General features: G+C 37.6%; 1 protein-coding gene across 1 annotated transcript; it reads left to right on the top strand.

Annotated features, from left to right (window-relative positions):
* Positions 1 to 5,097: 5,097 nt before the first annotated feature.
* On the top strand, positions 5,098 to 19,745 carry SFT2D1 (SFT2 domain containing 1). Its single transcript, XM_026844566.1, has 8 exons — positions 5,098 to 5,124; positions 6,475 to 6,561; positions 9,154 to 9,236; positions 12,110 to 12,191; positions 14,505 to 14,540; positions 15,268 to 15,326; positions 16,737 to 16,766; positions 19,041 to 19,745. Exons 1-8 carry the CDS (start codon positions 5,098 to 5,100, stop codon positions 19,078 to 19,080), a joined length of 444 nt encoding a protein of 147 aa, XP_026700367.1. The 3' UTR covers positions 19,081 to 19,745.
* Positions 19,746 to 21,871: the final 2,126 nt, after the last annotated feature.

Here is a 21,871-nt window from a genome sequence, read left to right as displayed (position 1 = left end):
AGCGTCACCGGCGCCGTGACGGGGCGTCGCTGCAGCTTCCCAGGCCCGCCCCGGTGTCCGCGGCCTCGGGCACCGCCGCGTTTCCCGCGCTCCCCCGCTCCCCGGCCTGTGCACACCCGCACGGACACCCCCTGTCCCCGCTGCCTGCCCGTATGCCCGTCCCTGTCTAAGCGGGAGAGGCGGGGAGGCAAAGGAGACTCGAAAGTTTGCTGCATGCGCTGAAGAACGAGGTTTGTGGGCACCAGGCATTGACCGGGAGTAAGAGTTCTGGCGAATTTTGAGTGTGTGGAGAATCTGTTTGTTGTGCTGGTGGTTTGGGGTGCTTTGGGTTTATTTTCCATGTCATGCCTTGGGATAACAGGGTCTCCTTGTCTTGTGTGTATTCTTCCTCCTACACGGCCTTGGTACTTGATGATCAGTTTAACAATAGGTTTTCTTTCTAAATTGCTTCTCTGTTTCCTTATGCCCTTGAGCTTGCCAAAGCAAAGAATGACTTTCTCTAGACAGAGATCGTTTTGTATATATTGTGCTGAAGTTCCTTTTTTGCCCCGTACTCCTCATGTACAATTTAATTTTTCTCCCCACTGTTTTCCTCATTGTCAGTTATTTACTTTTTACTGGGTTTGAACACCATACATTTCTGAGACTTAACTTTAAAGGTTGAAGCGAAGCTGAGCATATTTATAAAAAACTTTATACCATCGGCTCCCTTTTAATTGGTGTGACTTCAGGTCAGAGTGCCCCAGTCAGGCAGGATGCTGAAGCATGGTGGAGAAACGTGGAATGCAGAGCAGCCTGGATCTAAGCTGCAGCTAATAAACCTTGGTGAGCCAGCACATCCTCAGTATAGTTGGTGTCTGTGGCATAATATTAGTCCCAGCAGCTTGCTGCTGACATGCTTTGCTTGCCTTTGCACTGAGTTGCTGCTGATCTTCAAGGTTTATGAACTTGACCTCTTTGCCACAGTCAGACAGCTGAACTGTGTCCACACCTGACCGATTCTGGAAGCGGTGTAGCATCTGTGCCCTTTCACATCAGAACTGGCTGCCAGCATTTGGGAGGGATGCTTCACCTTCAGATCTAATCGCAAGATGATCAAATAAACACATTTCTGTTAATCTTAGTTCAGTTCCAGGAGAATTAATTACTCTGGCATCCCTAGGCACATTATAGGAGGCACATGATAGTGACATACAGTTTCCTCTTTACTTGATACTGTAACGTTTGTTTTAAGGCAGCAATCAGTAGATAAATGCTTAAGTATTTAATAATTTTATATTTGAGGTGTATCTCCTGAGGAGAGAACTGAGCTAAGAACATGTAATTTGTTAAATGTCAGTAACTAAGATATATATGGTTTGATTATTGTATGTAATGATGTTGTTATAGCTGGAGAAGACTTTAAATATGAAGAATCTGCGGGTGTTTAAAGCCTATCCAGTACATGGTAGAAAAAAACTTGCCAATATGCCTCTGAGGTAGTGCAGAGGAGCTTCATGCTGAGAAGATGAGCCAGAAAGATCTTTAAAGTAAATAAATACCCACTGAAAAAAAACTCGTGTTTAAGTTAGACAGTGCCTCTGTTGTAGGTTTCTCTCAAAGTAGCAATATAGAACACTGAAAATAAGCCTCTTTTTAGTGAGGAAATTCATACGTGACATTCACTAAAGCTATAACTTTAACAGCTGAATGGTGTTGACTATTTTAAAGTGTGTGTAATAGAGCGAAAAAGTATGTGCACCCATGCAGAGAAGGACACTTTTTAAGAGGTAAGGTTGTGAAAGAAAATATAAGGTTATGTGCGGTGGGTGGAGGAAGCAAGCAGTCTATTCAATGTGAATGATAGAGCAAGCTTCAACTTTATTGAAAGAAATCACACCTTATATAAGCAGTCTACAATACACTACTTGTAACTCTATTGGATACATTAAAGAAACTACATTATAATATCTCAGCCATTGGGTACATCTAAAAAGTCACATTATAATACACCAGCCCCTTGTGGCATTTCTGGTATGCATAAACATCTTTCTTGCTGTGAACCTGCTTCTCTCCCAGGGCTGCTTTCCTCTGACCCCCAAGGTCATAATGCGCCCCAACTTATCTCCTTGTTCTCACAACAATCCTCGCTAGCACAACTGAGCCTTGGGTCTTCATCCTTGTTTACATAACTGTACCCTGAGTTCTTTCCTTTGTTTACCTCAGGTGGCTGGGACCAACTTCTGCAGGGAGCTATGGCCGACCAGCTCCTGCAGGGAGCTATGGCCTTGCTCTCTGCAAGCCGTTCTCCAACAGTTATGCTTTTTGTGTGTAAAATCTTCAACTGCTTTAGATGACCTTTCTGGAACTGAGTCATGCGTTTGGTTAAAAACAATGGCCCTCTCTTCAGTATAGCTGATAGTTGTGTAATAGCCATCATATGGTTCATGTGCATAGATACCTCTGTTTTCTGCTCCTTGATTTTTACCATGAAGTCAATAGTAATTCCTGCAAAGTAGAAGAAAAGTATATAGTGAGACAGTTGTGTAATGATTCAGTGAAGTCTTTCTGTACTTTCTAAACTCATCATGTGATCTGATTGCAGCAAATAGTGATGGTCAATTATTCTAAATAGTAAGTAAAAAGAATCAAAGGAATTTATTACCAAAAAAATCAATAATCATAAATACAGCAGTGTAATGGTGTTGTCAGGGCAGCATTATGCTGTTTAGTTCTATCAACAACAAAACTAATATAAAATCAGTCTGTTACATTGGCTTATTTTCAGGCTGTAGTTTCATGATAGTTGTCTATTGACAACTGTTTAAAGCATTCAACAAGATTTTAACAAGGAATAGACCAGATATTTAAATTACTTATGTTTTACTCTAAAGTGTTGATAGAAATACATATAAGGAAGCCTGTTAGGGAAATATTTTTTGAAATATTGCTTAGGAACTCAATTATGCAAATGTACTCAACATTTCTTTGAAATTGAGTTTTCTCCATTACCCTTCTTAAGTTTACTATCAAGAAAAGATGTAATCATTAACTTCTAGAATCTTTCTTAAAACCTGTAAAAGAAAGCATTTCTATTTTTTTGTTTGCCCACAACTTTTATAAGTTGAAGAACTTTTATAAAACCATTAATGTATGGAGGGAGTAGCCTAGGTAGATGTTCAAAACCACAAGAAATGTGTTTGATCAAAGGCAGCCTTGCAGATTGTCATTCATATGAGTTACTGAGAGTCCGCAGCAAGCTGTTCAGTAAAGACACTGTTATCTGTCCATTGCAACTTGTGTATTACACAACTACAAGACCATTCCTTATGTTTTGGGAAGTCTGCCTTCTGGATTCCAGTTTCCACTTAGGGTTTCCTCCTCATTTTGAGATGTCTTTGTCATTTATTTGATATAACATTTTCTTGGAATGACATGAATAAAAATATTTTCTTCTTGCCCAGGAGCTTGGCATTAAGGCTTAGCTGTGGAAGACTAAAGGTTTGTTTTTGATGATTTCTGTTTCTTTATTTCTTTTTACTTAGAAACAAGCTGATAAGCAGCATAGCAGGAAGGTCTGTTTTACAGGAACTCCCTTGCTGCAGTCACTGCACGGTTCTTCATATGAATCTTGGCCCAGATGTGGAATTTGCATGGCAATTTTTTCAGTCTGCTAAGTAAAACTTCTGCTAATGCAAATATTGTAGAGTGTAATACCAGTTCTTTTAATCTGAAATCTAGGATTAGCTGTATGGTTTATGACAAACTATATAAAAAGTACTAATCACCCTTACACTGTTCCCTGCTTTTGTTGCATAGGCAGCGTAGATTTACTAACTTTTTCTTAGGGTTCTGGTTTGTAATCCCTGTGAGTGGACGTGTGAGAACCTAAGCTGTTACTTCAGGGTATCTCACAGCCCCTCTTAGAGAAATTACTGCTCCTGCAGCAGGTATGGCAGAATAGGCAGGCTCTTTGTCAGGTCCCCAACTTTTACAGATTCTAGCCTGACATTTTAGCACAAGCTGAAGTCTGTGATTTAAGTAGTTGAATTATGTACCTATTACTCAACTTCTGCAGCAAGGTGCTTCACCGCAGGCGTGAAACAGATGTCTTGGAAAGGTAACCAGTTCCATTGCTTCCATGAAAGCTAAAAAGTACTAGGTATTAGGGACTAAGAAAATGCATTACCAGATCTCCGGGTTTGAAATCTTTCAGGATTTCAAACACTGCATTAAGTAGGTTCAGCTTGATAACATAAATGGTGATGATGTCAGGAAAGACTGGAGAATCAGCCTTAATTTTAATGCCAATTTATTTAGTTTTATTATTACAGAGAATGGTATGTTGTGGTGCTCTGGCAGCCCTCATGCCACAGCTTATCTTCCTGCAGTTCATGTGCATGTATTGTCAATCTAAGTTTTTAAGAATAAAATCTGTAAAGTCTCTTAAATCATATTTTAAATCTGTGGCATTTTTTTCCCAAGCCTTTGTGTGGTTCACTTATTGATGGTGGTGGTATTTTTTCCACTCAGTAACTGTTAGGGATTTAAATGAAGACAAAGCTATTTTCAAATTTATAAAAATGAAATTTCCTGGTTGTTATTTCAGGAACACCATCAGATGTTAAGTCTAGAAGTAGAATAGCATTAAGTGGCAGCCGTGTGCCTGATATGCCTGAAGAAACGATTTGCCTTTGTCCCTTCCCTGTTTTCTAGGCAATCTGAAATGTGTGCATTGGGTGTACTGATAGTATTGGCCCATCCACAATTCGTTTCTGAGCAGGGATGGAAAATATTTTTACCCTACTTATTTTCTTTTTTCTTTGATGTACGTGTGATTAGTTGCATGAATAGTTGTAACTAAAAGTATGATTCAAATGGGTATCTTCAGTTATGTCCTACCACCTCTTCCTGCACTTTTTACCTGTGTAGACATTCAGGAATCTGGCTATCAAATATGATTTCAAATACTACATGATCTTTCAGTTACTATTTTTGTCCCTTTCTTCAATGCATACATAAGGATAAAGAGTGGGACCTAACAAGGTAAGCTGCATCTTCTGACCTTTGGGAAGTTCTGTCTTAACACAGAGAAGGGGAAGGAAAATTCAGAACAATATGGTATCCCAGCTCTGTGCTCAGACAGTAGGCAAGGGTAAAAGATTAGTATTCTGATCCTTCTTCTTAAGTAAATATACAAAGTATTTAATTTGATTAAATAAGGTTAATAAGTTTTTTATAAGTAGAAAGTAGTCCAAACTATTCTTTATTGATGTACGTTCAGTCACTGATTAATTACAGCACATAAATGTGTCCTTATATGTGGCCCTTTTCTGTTAAACTATGTATGCGTTCTTCATTTGTACAGATGGGAGAGCATTCTAAATAGTAAGCAAATTTCATTCATTCACCTGCCCCTACCTAAAAGAGGAGAAACGTCAAACTCATTGGCTGGGAAAGCCTTAAGTTGTAGTAATACTTGATTGAAAATGTCTGGAGAATAGATAATGAGGGCAAGTTTGGTTTTGTCATCTGAACAAATGGGAAAGTTAGCTTTCTATAGTCATGTGAGCTGAAGCAACACTTTGCTTAACAGACTACTTTAAAATATAAAGTATATTTTATTTTAGTGACCTGGAGTAAGCAGAAATACATTGTTTTTAGAGCAGGGGTGGAGAAGATGAGCTGAGCGTATCTGATGACTTGCTTCTGCTGAAAGGGGCTGTTCTGCCTCTTTCTTGTATCAGCCCTGCTGCTTTTCTGACGTCTTGCTGAGCCGGTTTGGCTCATTAATCTAGTGTAGGACTAAGTCATCAGAATAGATGAAACACTAGTTCTCCTCCTGCTTTGTGAGTGGTGTCAGCTAGCTCAGCTCGTGAAGGGGTCGTTACAGGTCCTGGAGTCACACTGGAGAAGCAAGAAGTAAAATGATCCCTTTAAACAGGTTAGCTGTCTGATGAGACAAGCTGTGCTAATCTGCACACACCTTCACCCTGTAAGGAAGAGTAATTGAAGTGGAATCATAATGCTTGCAGTAGATACTTGTACTAATATGCACAATGGATTCTATCTAGTAACAGGAAAAGGTAGTAATGTCTATAGGAACATACAGTGCTGCACAAATTGATACATTTGTTTGCAGATTGCTAGGTCACTCATCCTTCTGCTTTGGTACAACTATGATAATTTTCATTTGTAATTGTTTGGTGAAAAGAAAGTCTGATTGAAAGTGCAGCAGTATTGTTTGTGTGCCAGGTATACCTTCAAAGGTTTTGTCTTTTTTTTTTTTTTGTTTTCAAAATATGTTTCCAGATTGCTAATATAATTTCTTAAACTGAAATAATTAATATGCAAGCACCTGTTAAGCAAGGTAAAGTAATTGTTTCTAGCTGAAAAATTCTTTTGTTTGAAATTAAGGACTTCAGTAGTAAAGAAGTTTAGATGGTTCGGAACTGGATTTGTAATATCCCTTTTCTTTTTTTGTCTCCTGTTAAGGTCCTTGATGCCTCAACACTCAGCTTTGGTACTCGAGTCAGGTGGTTTGCCATATGCTTTGTTGCTGGCATTGTGTGTTCTATTCTTGTAAGTAAAGTGGTTTGTTTTTTTTTTTCCCCTGTGCTTTATTAATATTTTACAGTAGAACCTCATTCATATTCATACTTTATGTATGATTCTGTGTTTGCTTTAACCTGTATCCTAAATTTTGTATCCATAAATTTAACTGGACATTAAATGTATAATTCGCATGTAGGGGCTGTTCTGTAAATTAAGATTTTGACCATCTTTCATGCACAATAGAGAGGATTTTTTTTTGTAGCGTAATAACATTTCATACTAAAAGGTTTGAATGCTGAAAAAATATGCTGTATTTTTAATTTAGGTTTGTGACTGGTGTACTAGGAAAGAGCTTTTGCTATAGTTCAGTATGTACCCATCTTATTTTTATTCTCCCCAATAAAAGGGGAGAAGGAGAGGGAAGCTTTAAAGGTTTTTAGAGGCTAAAGAAACCACTGGTGTAACCTGTCCCACTCACAAGTTATTAAGTGATGACTAGTAGCATATTGACACTTGAAAAAGCTGCTGTACTCCTATTGATCTTACAGCCACCAAATAATTTGCTTATTTTTTGAGTTTGAGGTGTTGGCAGAAGTCTCAAGCCTGCAGTTAAAAGTTGAGATCTACTAATTGATTGAGTCTGTCAAAATCTGACATGGGTAACTTGCAGTACAAAGCAGTTCTTTATCTGCATGAGAAGTCCCAGAAGCAGGGAAGTATCCAGACTGCTGGTTTTGGTGTTTCTTTTTTGTTGGTTGTTTTTTTTTTTCCCCAGTATGAGGTAAAATGTTGGTTCTTCACAGAACATGGCTTTTGATATAAAAGTTAGTCAGCAGCCTTTGGCTAATGTGCGTGGGTGACATTCGCAGTTTTTTGCGAAGAATGTCAGGCAGATTGTCTTGACTCGCAATGCATTTTGGTAGTAGGATGGAGAAACATCCTGTGTGCATTATTTTCTGGTTCTGCCATTATTTAAATGACAGCTACTGCTCTTCCATTTACTGTGAAGAGTTTTTAAACCAAGGAGACCTATGTCAGGACAGGAAGAAGCAGCTGTGGAGGAGCAACCTGTTGACTGAGGCACTTGCTTAGAGATAGCCACTCCCTGGATTCTCCTGCAGGTGGAAGCTTTTGATTCTTTATCAAAACTTGTGGTTTGTTAGTCTTCCTGAGACCCAGAGGTAGACCAGAACAATTGCTGGTCATACCTATGAGAGGTCTTATTTAAGTGGTAATCACCTCAATAAAGGAACTAGAGAGTGGTGGTCTTCGTACTGATAACTACACCAAGTACAGTGATACAAACTCTGGCCAGGTGCTTTCATTAGGGGGCAAGTTCTAGGGAGGGAGCTCAAGACTGTGTTGGAATATCCCTTTTTTTAGGGTTGCTTAAGCATTATTTGGTTGACTCCCTCCTCCCCTCCTTTTTTTTTTTTTTTTTTTCCCCAAGGAATATTTAACCAGTATAATCACAGATTTTAGTACATGCCACATTTGTGCTTTAATACCTAGTTCTGAACTGGTTAACATACTCTTTGCTGCTATTTTTTTAGTATTTAATTTTTGTGCCTATTCTATATCACATGGCATGAAACTGTGAAACAACAGATAAAAGGCTTTAGGATCTTGATTTCCAAAAGTTTCCTTGAGTTATCTTGAGCTTGATAAGAGTCAAAACTTTAAATAGTGTGTTCATGGGCAGCTCCCTAGCTAAGCTTTGCCACATAAAACTGAGATCTGGCAACTCCACCTTCTGCTTCAGATTATGGACGTTTTGATATATTTATTGTGTTCTTGGCTGACCAAAATTGCAGGTGGAGTTTTTTCTTTAATGTAGCCTTTGCAAAGTGTCCATAGGCTTTCCCTGTAGAGTACAATTATACTCTTTTCTTGCAGCTTTTTATGGTTGCTTGTACTGTGGTCTGTGCAAACTGACATTACAGATTCCCATAGAAGTTGCAATTGGATAGAATATAGTTGCTTTTTTGCAGGACAGTGTCCACATCACAGCTTTTTAAAAAGAAAAAAAAAGTTTAAAACCCCATGTTTTGCTTCTAGTTTAGGCTTTATTTCTCCCTGATCATCATACAGACTGGGATCAGCAGAAGGCTTTGGAATTTTTTTTGTGTGTGTTTAGTGGAAATAAGAGATGTCTGGAAGTAAGGGTTCTAAAATATTTCTTTTCAGCCTTAGTGTGTATCTAGACAGCAAGTCTGGATGGTTGGTTGGAGGAGAAAGGAGATGATAGATACTAGTGTGGCTTTATGACATTTTATCCTTCGTGTGCAGAGGTGTGTGATGTATACTGGGGCATTGTAACAAAACTGAAAGTGTCATAAGCAGAATATAACAATGCAAATAAATGTTATAAGCAATATAAATAAACATTGCCTAGTTGTAAAAATGTTGTCAAATATAGTAAACCAGTACATTATTTTGCCAGCAGGTGGCAATAGAAGTGTGCTCAATATTGACTACTACAATTTGTGAGAATGGTCTACTCTGCTGGTATATGTTAGAATGACCCTCTTCATAGTCTGAAAATATATCTAAAGACTATAAAATCTAAATAAATTTAATTAACTAATTACAAACATAGAAATAACCTATCTTTTATAGGGAACAGCATTGCTATGGCTTCCAAAGGGGATCAAACTTTTTGCAGTGTTTTACACCCTGGGAAATATTGCTGCATTAGCCAGGTACGAGTTTTTAATTATTGTTATTAGAAAAGTACCTTCCTTTTCATCTGCATTTCCTTTTCTTTTGCTCTAAAATGGTGTCTGATTATGTTGTGTATAAACAACATTGTTTTCATATTGAAATGCTAATAATGTAAACTCTTGTTTATCTTACCGTTTTAAGATTATAATGATTAATGAATACCAGTTATTTACCTGTTATTGCCCCACTGTGATGTGTCCACAAAATAATGATGTAAGACATGACAACTTCTCTCTGAAGGATGAATAACATTGCTGGCTGAAGGTTTTGTACTTTGTACATCTAAGTCCTGCTGGGTACAGAGGTACCTCAGTTTCAGGGGGTAAACTGATAGTCTGCCTGCTGTGTGGATGCTTTGTTAGTGGAAGGAGCTTTTGGCTTTTAACAGAAAGATTATCCCGTTTCTAGGAAAAAATCTTTGAAGATGATGTTCAGGAAATCCACTTTTTGACTGTAAGGCCAGGCAGAACCTAAAAATCACTCACGGTGTCTTTTTAAACTCTATGCTTGGCTCTTTGCAGTGTTCCCCATAGCAGTTAGTCTTAAAAGATTTGCAGAACAGACCTCAGAGGATATAAAACTCTAAGAACATAAAAAGATATGCAAGAAACAACTTCAGGTCAATAAAGTATTTTCAGTTTCTGTTTGTCCTCCTTCTCTTACTACCTTAGCATAGTTGAAGCATGGTCATGGGACTTAAAACCCATGGAGTCTGGTCTTGACTTTGATGGACTCTGTGACTTGACTAAAGTCACTTAACACTTGAGTCAAGGCATAATTAATCTGTTAAAACTCAGGCAATATGGCTTTATCATTTGAGAAAAGTGATGGTGTACTTAATTTTCTCAGCAGATTTGTTGTGGGACAAAAATTGAGTCTCGTTTGTATAACTATTCCATCTCATATTAAAACAAGACAAAAAGTTAGTACCGGAGGTAGGCAAAACTGAGTATTTACCATCTCTACCTTATCTTTTATTCTTTGTTGTTGTGGTTTTTGTTTTGGTTTTTTGTGGGTTATTTTTACTTAGTATTTTGGGTGTGTTTTCACTGCTTCAAATTAAATAAGCATTTTAGAAACTTGGTGCTAATCAAGTCTAATTGTCAGTGAACTAAGAGGAAAGCTTTTACAGATTGATACTTCTAGGAGAATGCTGAAAAACTTAAGTCTGGACTCCAACTAAAAGTAGAAGTAAAAAGAGGCCCCCTTCTCCTTCAGTAGTCCTTTTAGATCTAAACAGGCAAGTGTGTTTTAAGAAGATTAGGAAATGACGACAAAGTCCCAAACTAACAAACATTTTCAGGCTTGTTTTCAAGTCTCTGTATCTAAAACAGCTGCAGCTACTACTCTTACTAACTAGTCCTGTCTAGACTATGATTTTCTCGCCACAAACATGAAAACAATAATACTTGATTCTTCTCTGGGATGATTCTACAGAATGTGTTGTATATAAGAAATATCCCATGTAAGTGCAGGACCTCTAGATTTTTTTTTTCCCAGCCTTTCTGTTCCCTATGGATTCTCTAACATCTCTGGCAAAGCTCTTGTGGTGTCTGTCCTTACATGCTAATGAGGCTAGCATCAATGTATTTTGGTTTCTATGGGGTTTTTTCTGCCTATTTCACATGGCCTGAACCTCCCTCATTTTTATTGCCATATTTTCATCATCCCTATCCTTCCACTAGCTAATTAATTTTTTTTTCTAGTTCTTCAGGTCTCTCCTTTTTGTCTTAATTTTATGGCTCAGCAGCTAAGATTAAAAAATACTGAGAAAAAGTTAGTTTCGATTTAAAACTTTTTTTTTTCTTTTGAATTGAGGAAACATTTTTTTCCATTTAATATGGACTTTTGAGGTCTGTCTGTGCAACTTAAAGAAGAAAAACAGTGAAGAGAAGGGGGTATATACACAAAGTTGCTGGTAGGGGAACATCTGGGTGTGGGAAATCATAGGTTCTGTTTACTGCTTGGGACACAGATTCCCATATTTCTTCTGTTTGAGAAGATGTGTGCTTCTCCAGTCTTATGACTGATTTCAGGAGGGAACTCTTCCAAACTTTTCCTGATACTGATTATTACAAATCATATAAATAAGTATTAACTAGAAAAGAAGTTAAACTAGGTTTCTGGCTCTGTAGTAAAGCATTCAGACCACCACACAATTACAGGCATTCTCACTCTCTCACTAAATATTTTCTGCAAAGCAGAATGGCTTCAATGCCAGGGAAGGAAGGGACTCATAGAATATTTGAAGCCAGATAATTATTCCTACAGTTGTGAATTCTTGGTTCATATGTCATTTCTTTGCAAGAAGAGGTACAGCATAGCATTGCTGATGGTTTTCATTTTCCCTTCAAGTTAACTACAGAGTAGAAGAAAACAGGAGGGTTTAATACAAACTACAGAAGTTTTTCCTCCTTCTTTGCTTGCTGAGTTTGGGCAGAGTTAGAGCTTCCCTGTAATACTGAATGCAGTCACTAGCACACTGCCTAAGAAGTTTATTCTTAAGTGGAATTTTGGTCTTCATATTCTTTGCATTATTTTGGCAAGTAGGTTCTTAGGATGGCCTCAACGTGAAATTCACTGGACTTCAACTTGACAACCCTCTGCTGTAAGTGGTAACATTATGGGAAGAATTTTATGACCAAGGGTAACTCAATGCATAAGCTGTTTCCAGGACTGAATTCATGGGCCCTTTTATTCTGAGGGGTCTCTGCTGCTAAACACTGAAATGCCTTCTTTAAAGCCTTTGTGCTCATCTAACTGTTGGAAAACTGGTTAATTACTTACTGTCTTTTGCAAATATGTATTTGGAAGTGATTTACCGTTTGTTTTGTTTTTTCCCTCCTATTAGTACATGTTTCCTGATGGGGCCACTGAAGCAATTGAAAGCAATGTTTGAGCCAAAAAGATTAATAGCTACAGTTGTGATGTTGGTAAGTATACTTTCTTTACTTCCTTTTGCTAAAAAGTTCTCCTTTAGTCTCAAAGCTAAATCTGAGGCTTTACTAAAGGGGAGTTGTTTCTCAGTCTAACTCTTCTTTGTATTGAGTAATAATAGTCAAGCTGATTATCTCTGTATATTAAAGGATTATCTAACTCCTTTCTATGAGCTTGTGTTTTTGTTGCTTATGATTTTTTTAAATTAATCATTAGGACTAAAATGTTCTTAACTAAATATTTCTTAATAAATGTTAGTATTAGGTTGAATAATTTGTTTTTTAAAACAATTTCTTCAAGAATCAGGCTAGAGAGAGACTTTTCAGCTACTGTGAACAGTCAGTGGTCACCAAGTCTAGCTTGACAGCTGTTTGTATAACTTAGTGGTTCAGCACTTTCAGTGCAGTGGAGAAAATTAATTTCTTTCCCCAAAGTCTGGGAAGCCGCATGTTCAGCTTCACACTTCTCCATTGAGAGGTCTTTGGCTCCTTTATTTCCATGACCATCAGATCTTCTTCCAGGAGGATGGAAAAAACAGACATGCCCCAGTCCCAAAAACTGTATTAGGTAGTTAAAAACAAGTTTCTGCCCTTGCTGTTTCTGTTTTGTACTTATTTTCTCTTGTTTCTCCTGATTTGTTTCAACTTTTATTTTTGAAATGTAGTTGGTTGTCATATTCTCCCTATCATATAGCTTGCTTTTCTAGGTGATTAGAGCTGATGTGGATAAGAAACCCTTCATGATTCTGGATGGCTGTCAAATGGGTTGTATATTCTTTCTCTCACACACCCATGTGTCAAAAAAAGTTATAATCTCATTTAAGATGCTCATGTTTACTCACATCTTTTGGAGAAGTGACTTGATCCTTGCTTGGACTCCAAGTTTTGTTAAAGAGGTGACTTTTTGCCATCTTTTCTGAATTGTACCAAATCACAAGTCCTAGGAAAGTAGTGTTTCATAGGCCTGCAGTAAAAATGTCCAAGAGCATCTCCAGTTCTCTAGAGTCTCTGTTTGCTGAGCATGAATTCTCCAACACTTTACAGCTGTGGGCTTTTTCTGGTCAAGCTGAGGGCTTGAGCCAGACACTAAACCACTAGCACAGAATTTATTTGTTCTGTTATCCTGTCATCCACTGTGCTTACACATGGTGACAGAAGAAAACCAAGCTGCTTTGAAGGCTGTAGAAACAAGACACATCAGGGAAATGGAAGGAGAACAGAGAGCAGAAAAAACATCACAGACTGACCTACCTACTACTTGTGCAGAGAAGCTAATAATAAGGTCAGGAAAAGACCGAGTGAAAGGTTTCATCTAACAGGGAACAGGAACATTGGATGAGAGCGAAGACTGTTATGATGGAAAATTTCAGTAATGCAGAGAACTGGTAAAATTCTGAAGTCTAGAAACCTTTTGATGTACTTGACTTTTCTTCCCCATCCTAACACAAAGCTAGAATTGTAAGCAACTCAGGAGTCACAGATTTGTTTGGAAAATTTCAAGAGATTCTGTTATTTATTTCATTAAAATGTCAGTAGTTCTTTTTCAGTGAAAATTAGAGTTTTGTGCTGTTTTCTATTATGTGTAATGACAAATGCAGGGAGCCAGGTGAGATTTAGTGGAAAAGTTCAAAGTAAAGCTTGCACAAATGGTGTGATGAATTTGGCATAGTAAACCATATCATTGTAATGTTCCATCAGAGGTATGTAAATAGCTTGCAAAAAGCTTTGTGAGCTTTTTCACTGTGTATGAAGCAGCTGCTCCCTAGTGGGCTCTTCATTACTGTCAGAAGATGAAAAAACACTGGCAGAAGAAGCAGAGCCTATGTTTGCCAAATACCATAACCGTGAATGGGAGTTTTTAATAATGAGTTGTTCACGGTGACACACATACCTTTCTTGCCAGATGTTGATGTTACAAATACTAGATCCAAAGTTATGCTATGTACTGAAATAATAGAACAGCAGTTCCCAAACTACTTGGTTGCTTTCAGGCAAGCTTTATCATCTAACACATTAGGCTACACAGACCTGGTTACATTCCTCACAGTTCCTGAAGTCAGTTCCTGCCTCCTCGTTCTTCTAAGACTTGCCACAGACCTTCTGGCCATGGAGCACATCATACTGTGCTTTGGAAAGTACCACTTTACGTGGAGTTCAGCATATAGTCACTGTGTGACAGCCTTTGGCTCTGCTTGTTTCATGAGTCAATTCTGAAAATGCTGATCGCACATTGAAAACATGAAAACAGTTGCTGTATCTTCTTTGTTGTGTATTTGGAGTATTCATTCTTTTTTTTTTGTCTCCCCCCAGCTTTTCCTAGTGTTGACTTTGTGTGCTGTATTCTGGGTAAGTGAGAATACTTTGTTTCTCTAAAGAACACTCTAGCTTTGTTAGTTTATTAATTAATTTTTAACATATTAAATAAGTTTTAACATACAGTTCAGTTGTGGAGGAAAGATGAGCTTGTGTGTGGTATTTGTGTATCCAACTGCAGTTGAGTTTAGGTGGAATGATGAGCCTGCTGACTACAAAGCAAATGTACCCTTCCACCCATCTAGAGCATCAGGTTCAGTCTCTGGACTAAGAACTAGAAAAAGCAAGCTAATATATGCTTTCATCTCAGTGATACGTACTTATGTCAGAATATCAGAAAATATGTAGTGGTCTTTAGAAACCATGGGTACTAAATATTAAACTGATTAAGACAAAAGGAGACAGAACAGGTACCTCCAAGCATCTTGATTGAAAAATTGGCTGTAGTTATGTTCCATAGAAATAAATATGTAGCTGAAGTGAACTTCTGTATTTGCAGGACAGTGTCATGAACTAAAGTGAAAGTGGTAGCACTGATGTTGACTGTTTTCAAAGCTAGGGAAGGTTTTCATAGCATGATGCTAATGGTGTGATGGATAAAACAAATGGAAAGTTGTTAGTGGAAAGGAGTAGCAAATTAAGATAAGAAAATTTGGGCACTGTCAGCTGAATTTTTGGCTGAACAGGCTGTTGCAATTGTTTGCAATATGGACTGGTTCAAAATGAACTAACATGCAATATTTTCTTTATTTTTACTTAGTGGAACAAAAAAGGTTTGGCGGTGTTATTCTGCATATTGCAGTTCTTGGCAATGACCTGGTAAGCTTCTTAAAATTCATTTTACCTTCTCCCTGCCCCTACACCCGCATGATTATAAACCTATATATATATACTTCGTATAATGTACGTGTGCTCAAATGCTAGCCTCAATCTGTTTTTCTGAGCTAGGTTGTGTAACTTCAGCAAAATCTATATGCAATCGTCTTGCAAAAATGGTAATTTTAAGTATATTCTGCAATGTGTGAACTTATTTGAGACATTATGAAATGAATACATATGCAAAAAAAAATATCTCATGCCTTTTCTCTGTTGTGAAAGTAACTGTATATTCATATGCCCTGCCTTTGATTATCTCCCTCTTTTTTGAGATCTAACTAAATTTTCATTTTTGAAATAGAAAAAACTAAATAACATTTTCATAGGGTGTGTCCTGCCCCAAGAGTAGGCAGCAACACTGGGTAAAGAGTGGGTGGCTGTGAGAGGGTAAATTTAGTGCAGCGGGTGCTATGATGACCATCCACATGCACTCAAGGGCTCAACTTGGGAGTGTGTGAGCACAGTTAGGTGAATTGCTTGCAAGCCTGGCAGAAGTTTTAGAAGTTACTGCTTTCTCCATGGAGATACAACTGAACATACTTGGTCTCCTTGTCCCAGGTGAATTACTTGGTACTACTAGTTGATCCAAGGTGACCACAGTCCTTGTTTGAACTTGCCCTGAATACACAGAGTCTATACTCAACTTGGATCTAAGGACAAATAACCATTTGTTTAGGATGGGGACTGTTGGGCATCATGCTGGGCCCAGGTAAATGCTTGATACTTAGATAGAGGGAGCATTGCCAACTCAAACTGTGTTCTGCAGGTTTACAGCAGACAGCTTCACATTTGTTGGTATAAGTGTAGAGCTTAATCAGGCTGGGCATGAGAACAAAACATAGCCTGGAGGTTTGGAGAAGCAAGTTTCAGAAGATAATAGAATTATCAATGTTTGAATGTCATGGTTCTGGCATATTATTCATATATCAGCATATATCTGTACTTACAGTTACATAAATAATATGATTAGATGTATATTTGCACAGTAATATATCTTTTAAACTGGAAAAAGTTGTCTCGTTTTGAAGAATACAGTTTTCCTAGAAACACCCATCCCTTAACTGGTGATAGTAAATCTGCTTTTTTCAGCTTATGTGCAAAAGAAGTTGCAAACTGTATTTAAAAAAAAACAACACCAGAGAAAAATTAATACAGGAAATCCTTGGCAGTATGTTTAGTTCTTGTCCAAGCATGTCTTATTTTCTCAGGTAAGCACTGAATTGAGTTGGAAATCTTAAAGTTTTGTTACAACAGGTTGCTTTTGTTAATGCTAGACTAAAATGAAATAATTGGGTTCCATGAGAGACATGAACACTTTGTCAAATATACTTTTTTTTCCTCTTTTTTTTCCAGGTATAGTCTCTCATATATTCCTTTTGCAAGGTGAGTCTGCATAATTATTTCCATCATAACAAAAGTCAGCTAGCTATCTTTATGCTAGGGAGGTGGAAAAAGTCCTTAAATTGAGTATGTGAAAAAACATAACCTCCTCCCTTTCCTTCTAATTTTTAGAAAATTACATAGCTGTACTCAAAGTAGTGTTTAATATAAGCTTTAAATACAAATAAAGTGCATAGTAATTATATTTGTTAAATTTCAGTCTAGTTTTCATCACTGAAAATAAATTGAGTTTTTGTTTAAATTTTCCAGTAATTTAAAAATGCATTGATGCAATAGTAATTTTTCCAGTACTTATGCTAAAGATATCTTATGGATCCGAGCTCTTAGTAAAAAGCAAACAAGCAAGCGTAGTTTCAACTGTTAAGTCTACTTCTGAATTCCTCCATCGTTTTTAGGAGAGGCAGAGGCAGTGCTTCTTGTTAATTTTCATTTTGGCAAGCTTCTCTTTTACTCTGTGTACAAAAAGGGAAGGAAAGCTAGTCAAACACATAGTGAAACCACATACAAGTAAACAAACTGAAGAATATGTTTTTTTCTAAAGTGTTTCATGTCAAATGTAGTTTGGTCTTTGAGCAGTGTGTTTTTTACTAAAATAAAGTGCTTCCATATCTGTATATTACTTAATGATGTTTTCTGCAGTGAGAGTGGAGAATAAAAGAATACAAAGTATTATCTGTCCCTTTCATCTGGTATCTTCCTGTAGTGTTTCTGTAAGAAAACTCTGCACTATGGTTTGGGTTTGTTGGGGTTTTTTTGGTAAAGTTTCAGATGTGATCTAGGGAGGATTAAGCCACATATATGGGGTTTTTTTAAGATGGTAGTTGATAATTACAATTGATTAAATACTTTAACTGAACTCAGGCTTCAAATTGTCATCTTACTGTTTCTGACATCTCAGACTAACCCAGTCAAAAGTAGTATTTTGTATTCTTATTGTTCCTGTAGCCATGTGACACTCTCAGTAGGGTCATTCCTTCTTTTTTCAGATGTACTGCTGTGCACAGAAAACAAATTCAGCTACTAGTTACAGGTCTTATCTTCCCTATCAACAGTACTTTAAGTTCTGGTCAGAAGAACAATAGGTTATATGCATCACGTAATTTATTTGGGTTTATTTCTCTTTGGTTTTATTGATTTTTATGAGCCAAAGAAATGAATTTTACGCAGGCAGCTTTTAGTAGTATGGTGATTTCTTTAGGGATTAATGAGTTACTTGCTTATGTGGAATGCTATCATAAATTTTTTGTGTAGGCTGCCTTTTTTACAGAAATCGTGATCTAAACGATGTTCAGTGCCAGAGAACAGTATTATGTAATTTGTTTAAAGTATGCTTTTATCTTGATTTCCACAAAATTATCATTACTTGATTTAAGTCAATTAACAATTTACTCTTAACAACAATGTACTTTGTGGTTTTGGGGTTTGGGTTGCTTGGGTTTTTTTGTGGGTTTTTTGTTGTTTTTTTTTTAATTAATGGTGGCTCTCCTGCTGTTGTGCAGAAAAAAACAAACAAACAAAAACAACAAAAACAAACCACACCTAAAAAACCCACACCAAAACAACAAAAAAAACCCCATACATAGATTTTAAGGAATCACGATAGTATTTTTATTCATTTTTCAAATTGACTAATAACAGAATGCATTCCTTAATAAGTTGTTACATTTTTGAGAAAATTAAAAATAAAGTGAGTGATCTAAGTAGGATAGTCAGAAAACAGTTTATTGTTGGCTAAAGACATAGACACCTTTAAATCTTTCAAACCTTAAGGTTGAGCCAGCTCTCCATCCTGTACTGTTAGTATGTGCACTTTTGACCCTTCAGCCTTGGCTTTTGTTTTCCCTGCAACATGACTGGACTGAAAGCACCTGTGCTTTGCTGATTGTCTGGCTTTGGCATGCTCCTCAGCCCGACCCTTGCTGTCCAGTCTCTGAGAAATAAGGCTTTGACCTTCGCTAAGTCACCAAGTGTGCTGCAGAACAGTTTTAACACTGTGTCTGCATTTTAGCTTGTGTTTGAGTGTAAACAGTGTGGAAGACTTAGACAATACGGGCAGCTTTGGAGTGGGCTTGAGCCTTTGCTTTATCTGGTGCTGTAGGTATACTCAACATAAGGATGACTGTTAAGATCCTGCATTTGATAAGCTATTGATATCTTTAGTTTATGTAATATTTTAAATTCTAAATATGTAATGGTTGATACGTATGTAAATAAAATAACAAGTATCTTAAATGACTTTTTTTTTTCTTTTTAAAGGGATGCTGTGATTAAATGCTTCTCATCCTGTCTAGGGTAAATTAAAACCAGGAACCACTGTACGCTTTAAAAGCCAACTTCTATTCCTCTGTGAATTTTGCTCAGAAAAGTATACTTTTCCACTCATGAAATACCCAGTAACAATTTTGTATTTTCCTTGCCTTTTCTATTTGGGAGATAAATAATTTTTACTAGAAACAGTTTTAAAAATAAATTGGGTGAACTGTGTGTATTTACCCTGGAACTTTTAGGCTTTTTTTAACAAAAAAGTACATTTAGTTACTTTGTGCAGAGTAGTCTTAAAACTACCTTGCATCCAGTAACAGTTTATTCCCCAATGGAGGCAAGCCACTAAGATCTGGGTAGTATGCATAAAGATTTCATTTACAGTTCTGTCTAAAATTTGCAATGTGCCATTTATGTTTGTGTATTACTCATTGTATGCTTTTCCAAAGACAGAGTTTTATAAATGTTGTAAAGATTTGCTAAGTTATAATTAACTGCTCTTTGAAATGTCTATACATGTGCCTTGTGGAAAAAAGCTTAATGAGAATATGTGAAAGGTCTGTTTAAAGCTTGTTGGATTTTATTAAAAAGCTATATTTTAAACGATTTTTTTTACTTTCATACTTAAATACTTTTTACTAAAAGAGCTTATGGCTAATGTATAAATGAAATTTGTGAAATAAATTAGTTTTAAAGGTGCCTAAACTATTTTTAAATTAGGAATTGGCTATAGAGGGCTGAAAACTTCAGCATTACACTTGAATAAATATGAAAATACAAAAAGCGGGATCTGTATATGACTGTGTCCAAATTTGGTTACTGGATTTGCAGAAGTGACTTTAAAGCTTCTATGTACAATTTAGACAAACTGTACATTCTGACTTAAACTGGTAACAAATTGAAGTGTAATACTCTTAATACTTTGCCTAGCTTCAATAAGATGTTTTCATTTCCAGTTTTTTGCAACTAAGAGCTATTCAGTTATTCAGGAGCAGTTAAATCCTTAATGTTTGGCTGGTATCATATGACAGGAGGTTCTTGCCACAGGATGGGTGTACTTGATTACCTGCGTTCTAAACACCAGTTGTTTGAATTTTTTTTTTTTTTTTTCTGCTAATCCACAAATACAAGAATGTGAGCTGCAGTGTCAGGAAGGGGGAAAACCCCTGTCATTTACTATTCAGGACTCAGGCTAAAGAGATGAATTGCAGTATGTTCCTGTTAAATTTCAGTGTACGTTGCACAAAACAGCATCTTTTGGGGGAGGTGTATGAAGGATGATTGCATGATTTTTGCAGCTAACTTGCCAAGCCAAGCCTCACCTTTTCACTGATTAGTAACAATAAATTGCCAGTGAGGTATCCTTCTTTCAGGATGATAGGGGACCAGGTGATCCCAACCATGCAGCAGGCTCTTGGGCTTGTTCTTTCTCCATGGTTGTAGTGACAGCCTCTCTAGCCAGCTCTGCCTGTCACAGCCCCGGGGTGCTAGTGGACCCATGAGTGAATTCTTAGTTACTTTGAGTTTCCAGTTTGCACTGAAGGTGACTGAATATGTGCATAGGTAGTGCAGGCTGTCAGCCTGGAAATAACCGTTGCTGCCCTTTCCCCAGATGCTGCTTCTGACCCTAACTGGCACAGGGGAGATCCTGTTCTGCTACTCGGAGCTTCAGAACCAAGCAGTTGCTTGCTCCAGAGTTGGTTTTGCCCGTTGACTACCAGTTCTGGTACACAATCACCTTCACTGTAAATAATTCACTGTAATTAGAATGGTATTAGCTATTCAGATTTTTTTTTTATTATGTGCTGTGGTAAATAACAAAGTTAACACTCATCTGTTAACACTGTTAGATCACCATGGCTTCAAGAACTGAGGTCCAGAAGTTCTGTGTACCAATATGGTTTTATGTGTGCACTTAGGTCTGTTACATCATGTGGTTCCTATTTGTTTTTCTCTCCTGAGTATTTAAGGGTTCTCTTTCTTCATCTGCATACAGAACACACATGCTGTGTTCTTTCATTGGTATCTTTTGCTCCTTCACATCCTATTGTTGTTTACTGTGTATGAATATTCCAAAAGTTCACAGTTGATGCATCCTCATTGTATGATAATCTTTTATGACAGTGTGAAACCACAGATGTGGAGATCTCTATCCCTGTGGATTGCATACACCCTACCCATCTTTTGATAAAATTCTAATACCCTAATTAAAATAGTACTTTCAAGTAAAATCTGTAGAAATCATATGTGATGACTGTTTAGACTAAATTTTGGGGTGGTAATAATTTTGGGCTTATATTTCCTATAGATTTACTTATTCCAACCACAGGAAACCTCTGTGTTACTATTCAGAGTACTTCTAAAGAGTAGGAAATTACTGTTTTCCTCCAACTTAAAAAAAACCCAAACAAACACCCAACCAAACAACAGAAGCGTAGAGCTTCACAATCACAGAAGGACTGGAGCCTAGGAAGAAGGATCTCTGGACCGAGCCTTTGTTACCAAGCGAGGCTCCTCTTGCCCTCAGAGGGGTTTGTGCGCTTTGGAATTTCACGTAGGTGCAAGTCCGCTCTCGGTCCCGGTGTGGCTGACCGCCCTCTTGTCCCGCCTGCCGGCCCAGGGTCACGGCCGTGCAGGTAGTCCCGGAGCTCAAAAAGCCTTTAATCTTTTGAAGATGGGGCGAGGGTGCTAGTTTAACGTGACAGTAAATGCCTCTGCCCTTCCACGCTTGGACGCTTGAGGACTGTGGGAGGCCGTGAGAGCCCGCCCTGCCGTCCCTCGGGCTCTGCCGGGGCCGGCCGGGCCAGGCGCGGGGGAGGGCCCCG

The sequence above is a fragment of the Athene cunicularia genome, assembly GCF_003259725.1.
Source record: "Athene cunicularia isolate RWA chromosome 3 unlocalized genomic scaffold, athCun1 chr3_part1, whole genome shotgun sequence".
Lineage (NCBI taxonomy): Eukaryota > Metazoa > Chordata > Aves > Strigiformes > Strigidae > Athene > Athene cunicularia.
The sequence above is the reverse complement of the archived record's forward strand: the minus strand, read 5'-3'. Positions and strand labels throughout refer to the sequence as shown.

Excerpts from the sequence above, each read along its gene's own strand:
- SFT2D1 (XM_026844566.1), top strand. The coding sequence starts at position 5,098 with ATGGTATCCCAGCTCTGTGCTCAGACA. Across the intron at positions 9,237-12,109 it reads AATATTGCTGCATTAGCCAG|TACATGTTTCCTGATGGGGC; the intron begins GTACGAGTTTTT and ends CCCTCCTATTAG. Across the intron at positions 12,192-14,504 it reads TAGCTACAGTTGTGATGTTG|CTTTTCCTAGTGTTGACTTT; the intron begins GTAAGTATACTT and ends GTCTCCCCCCAG.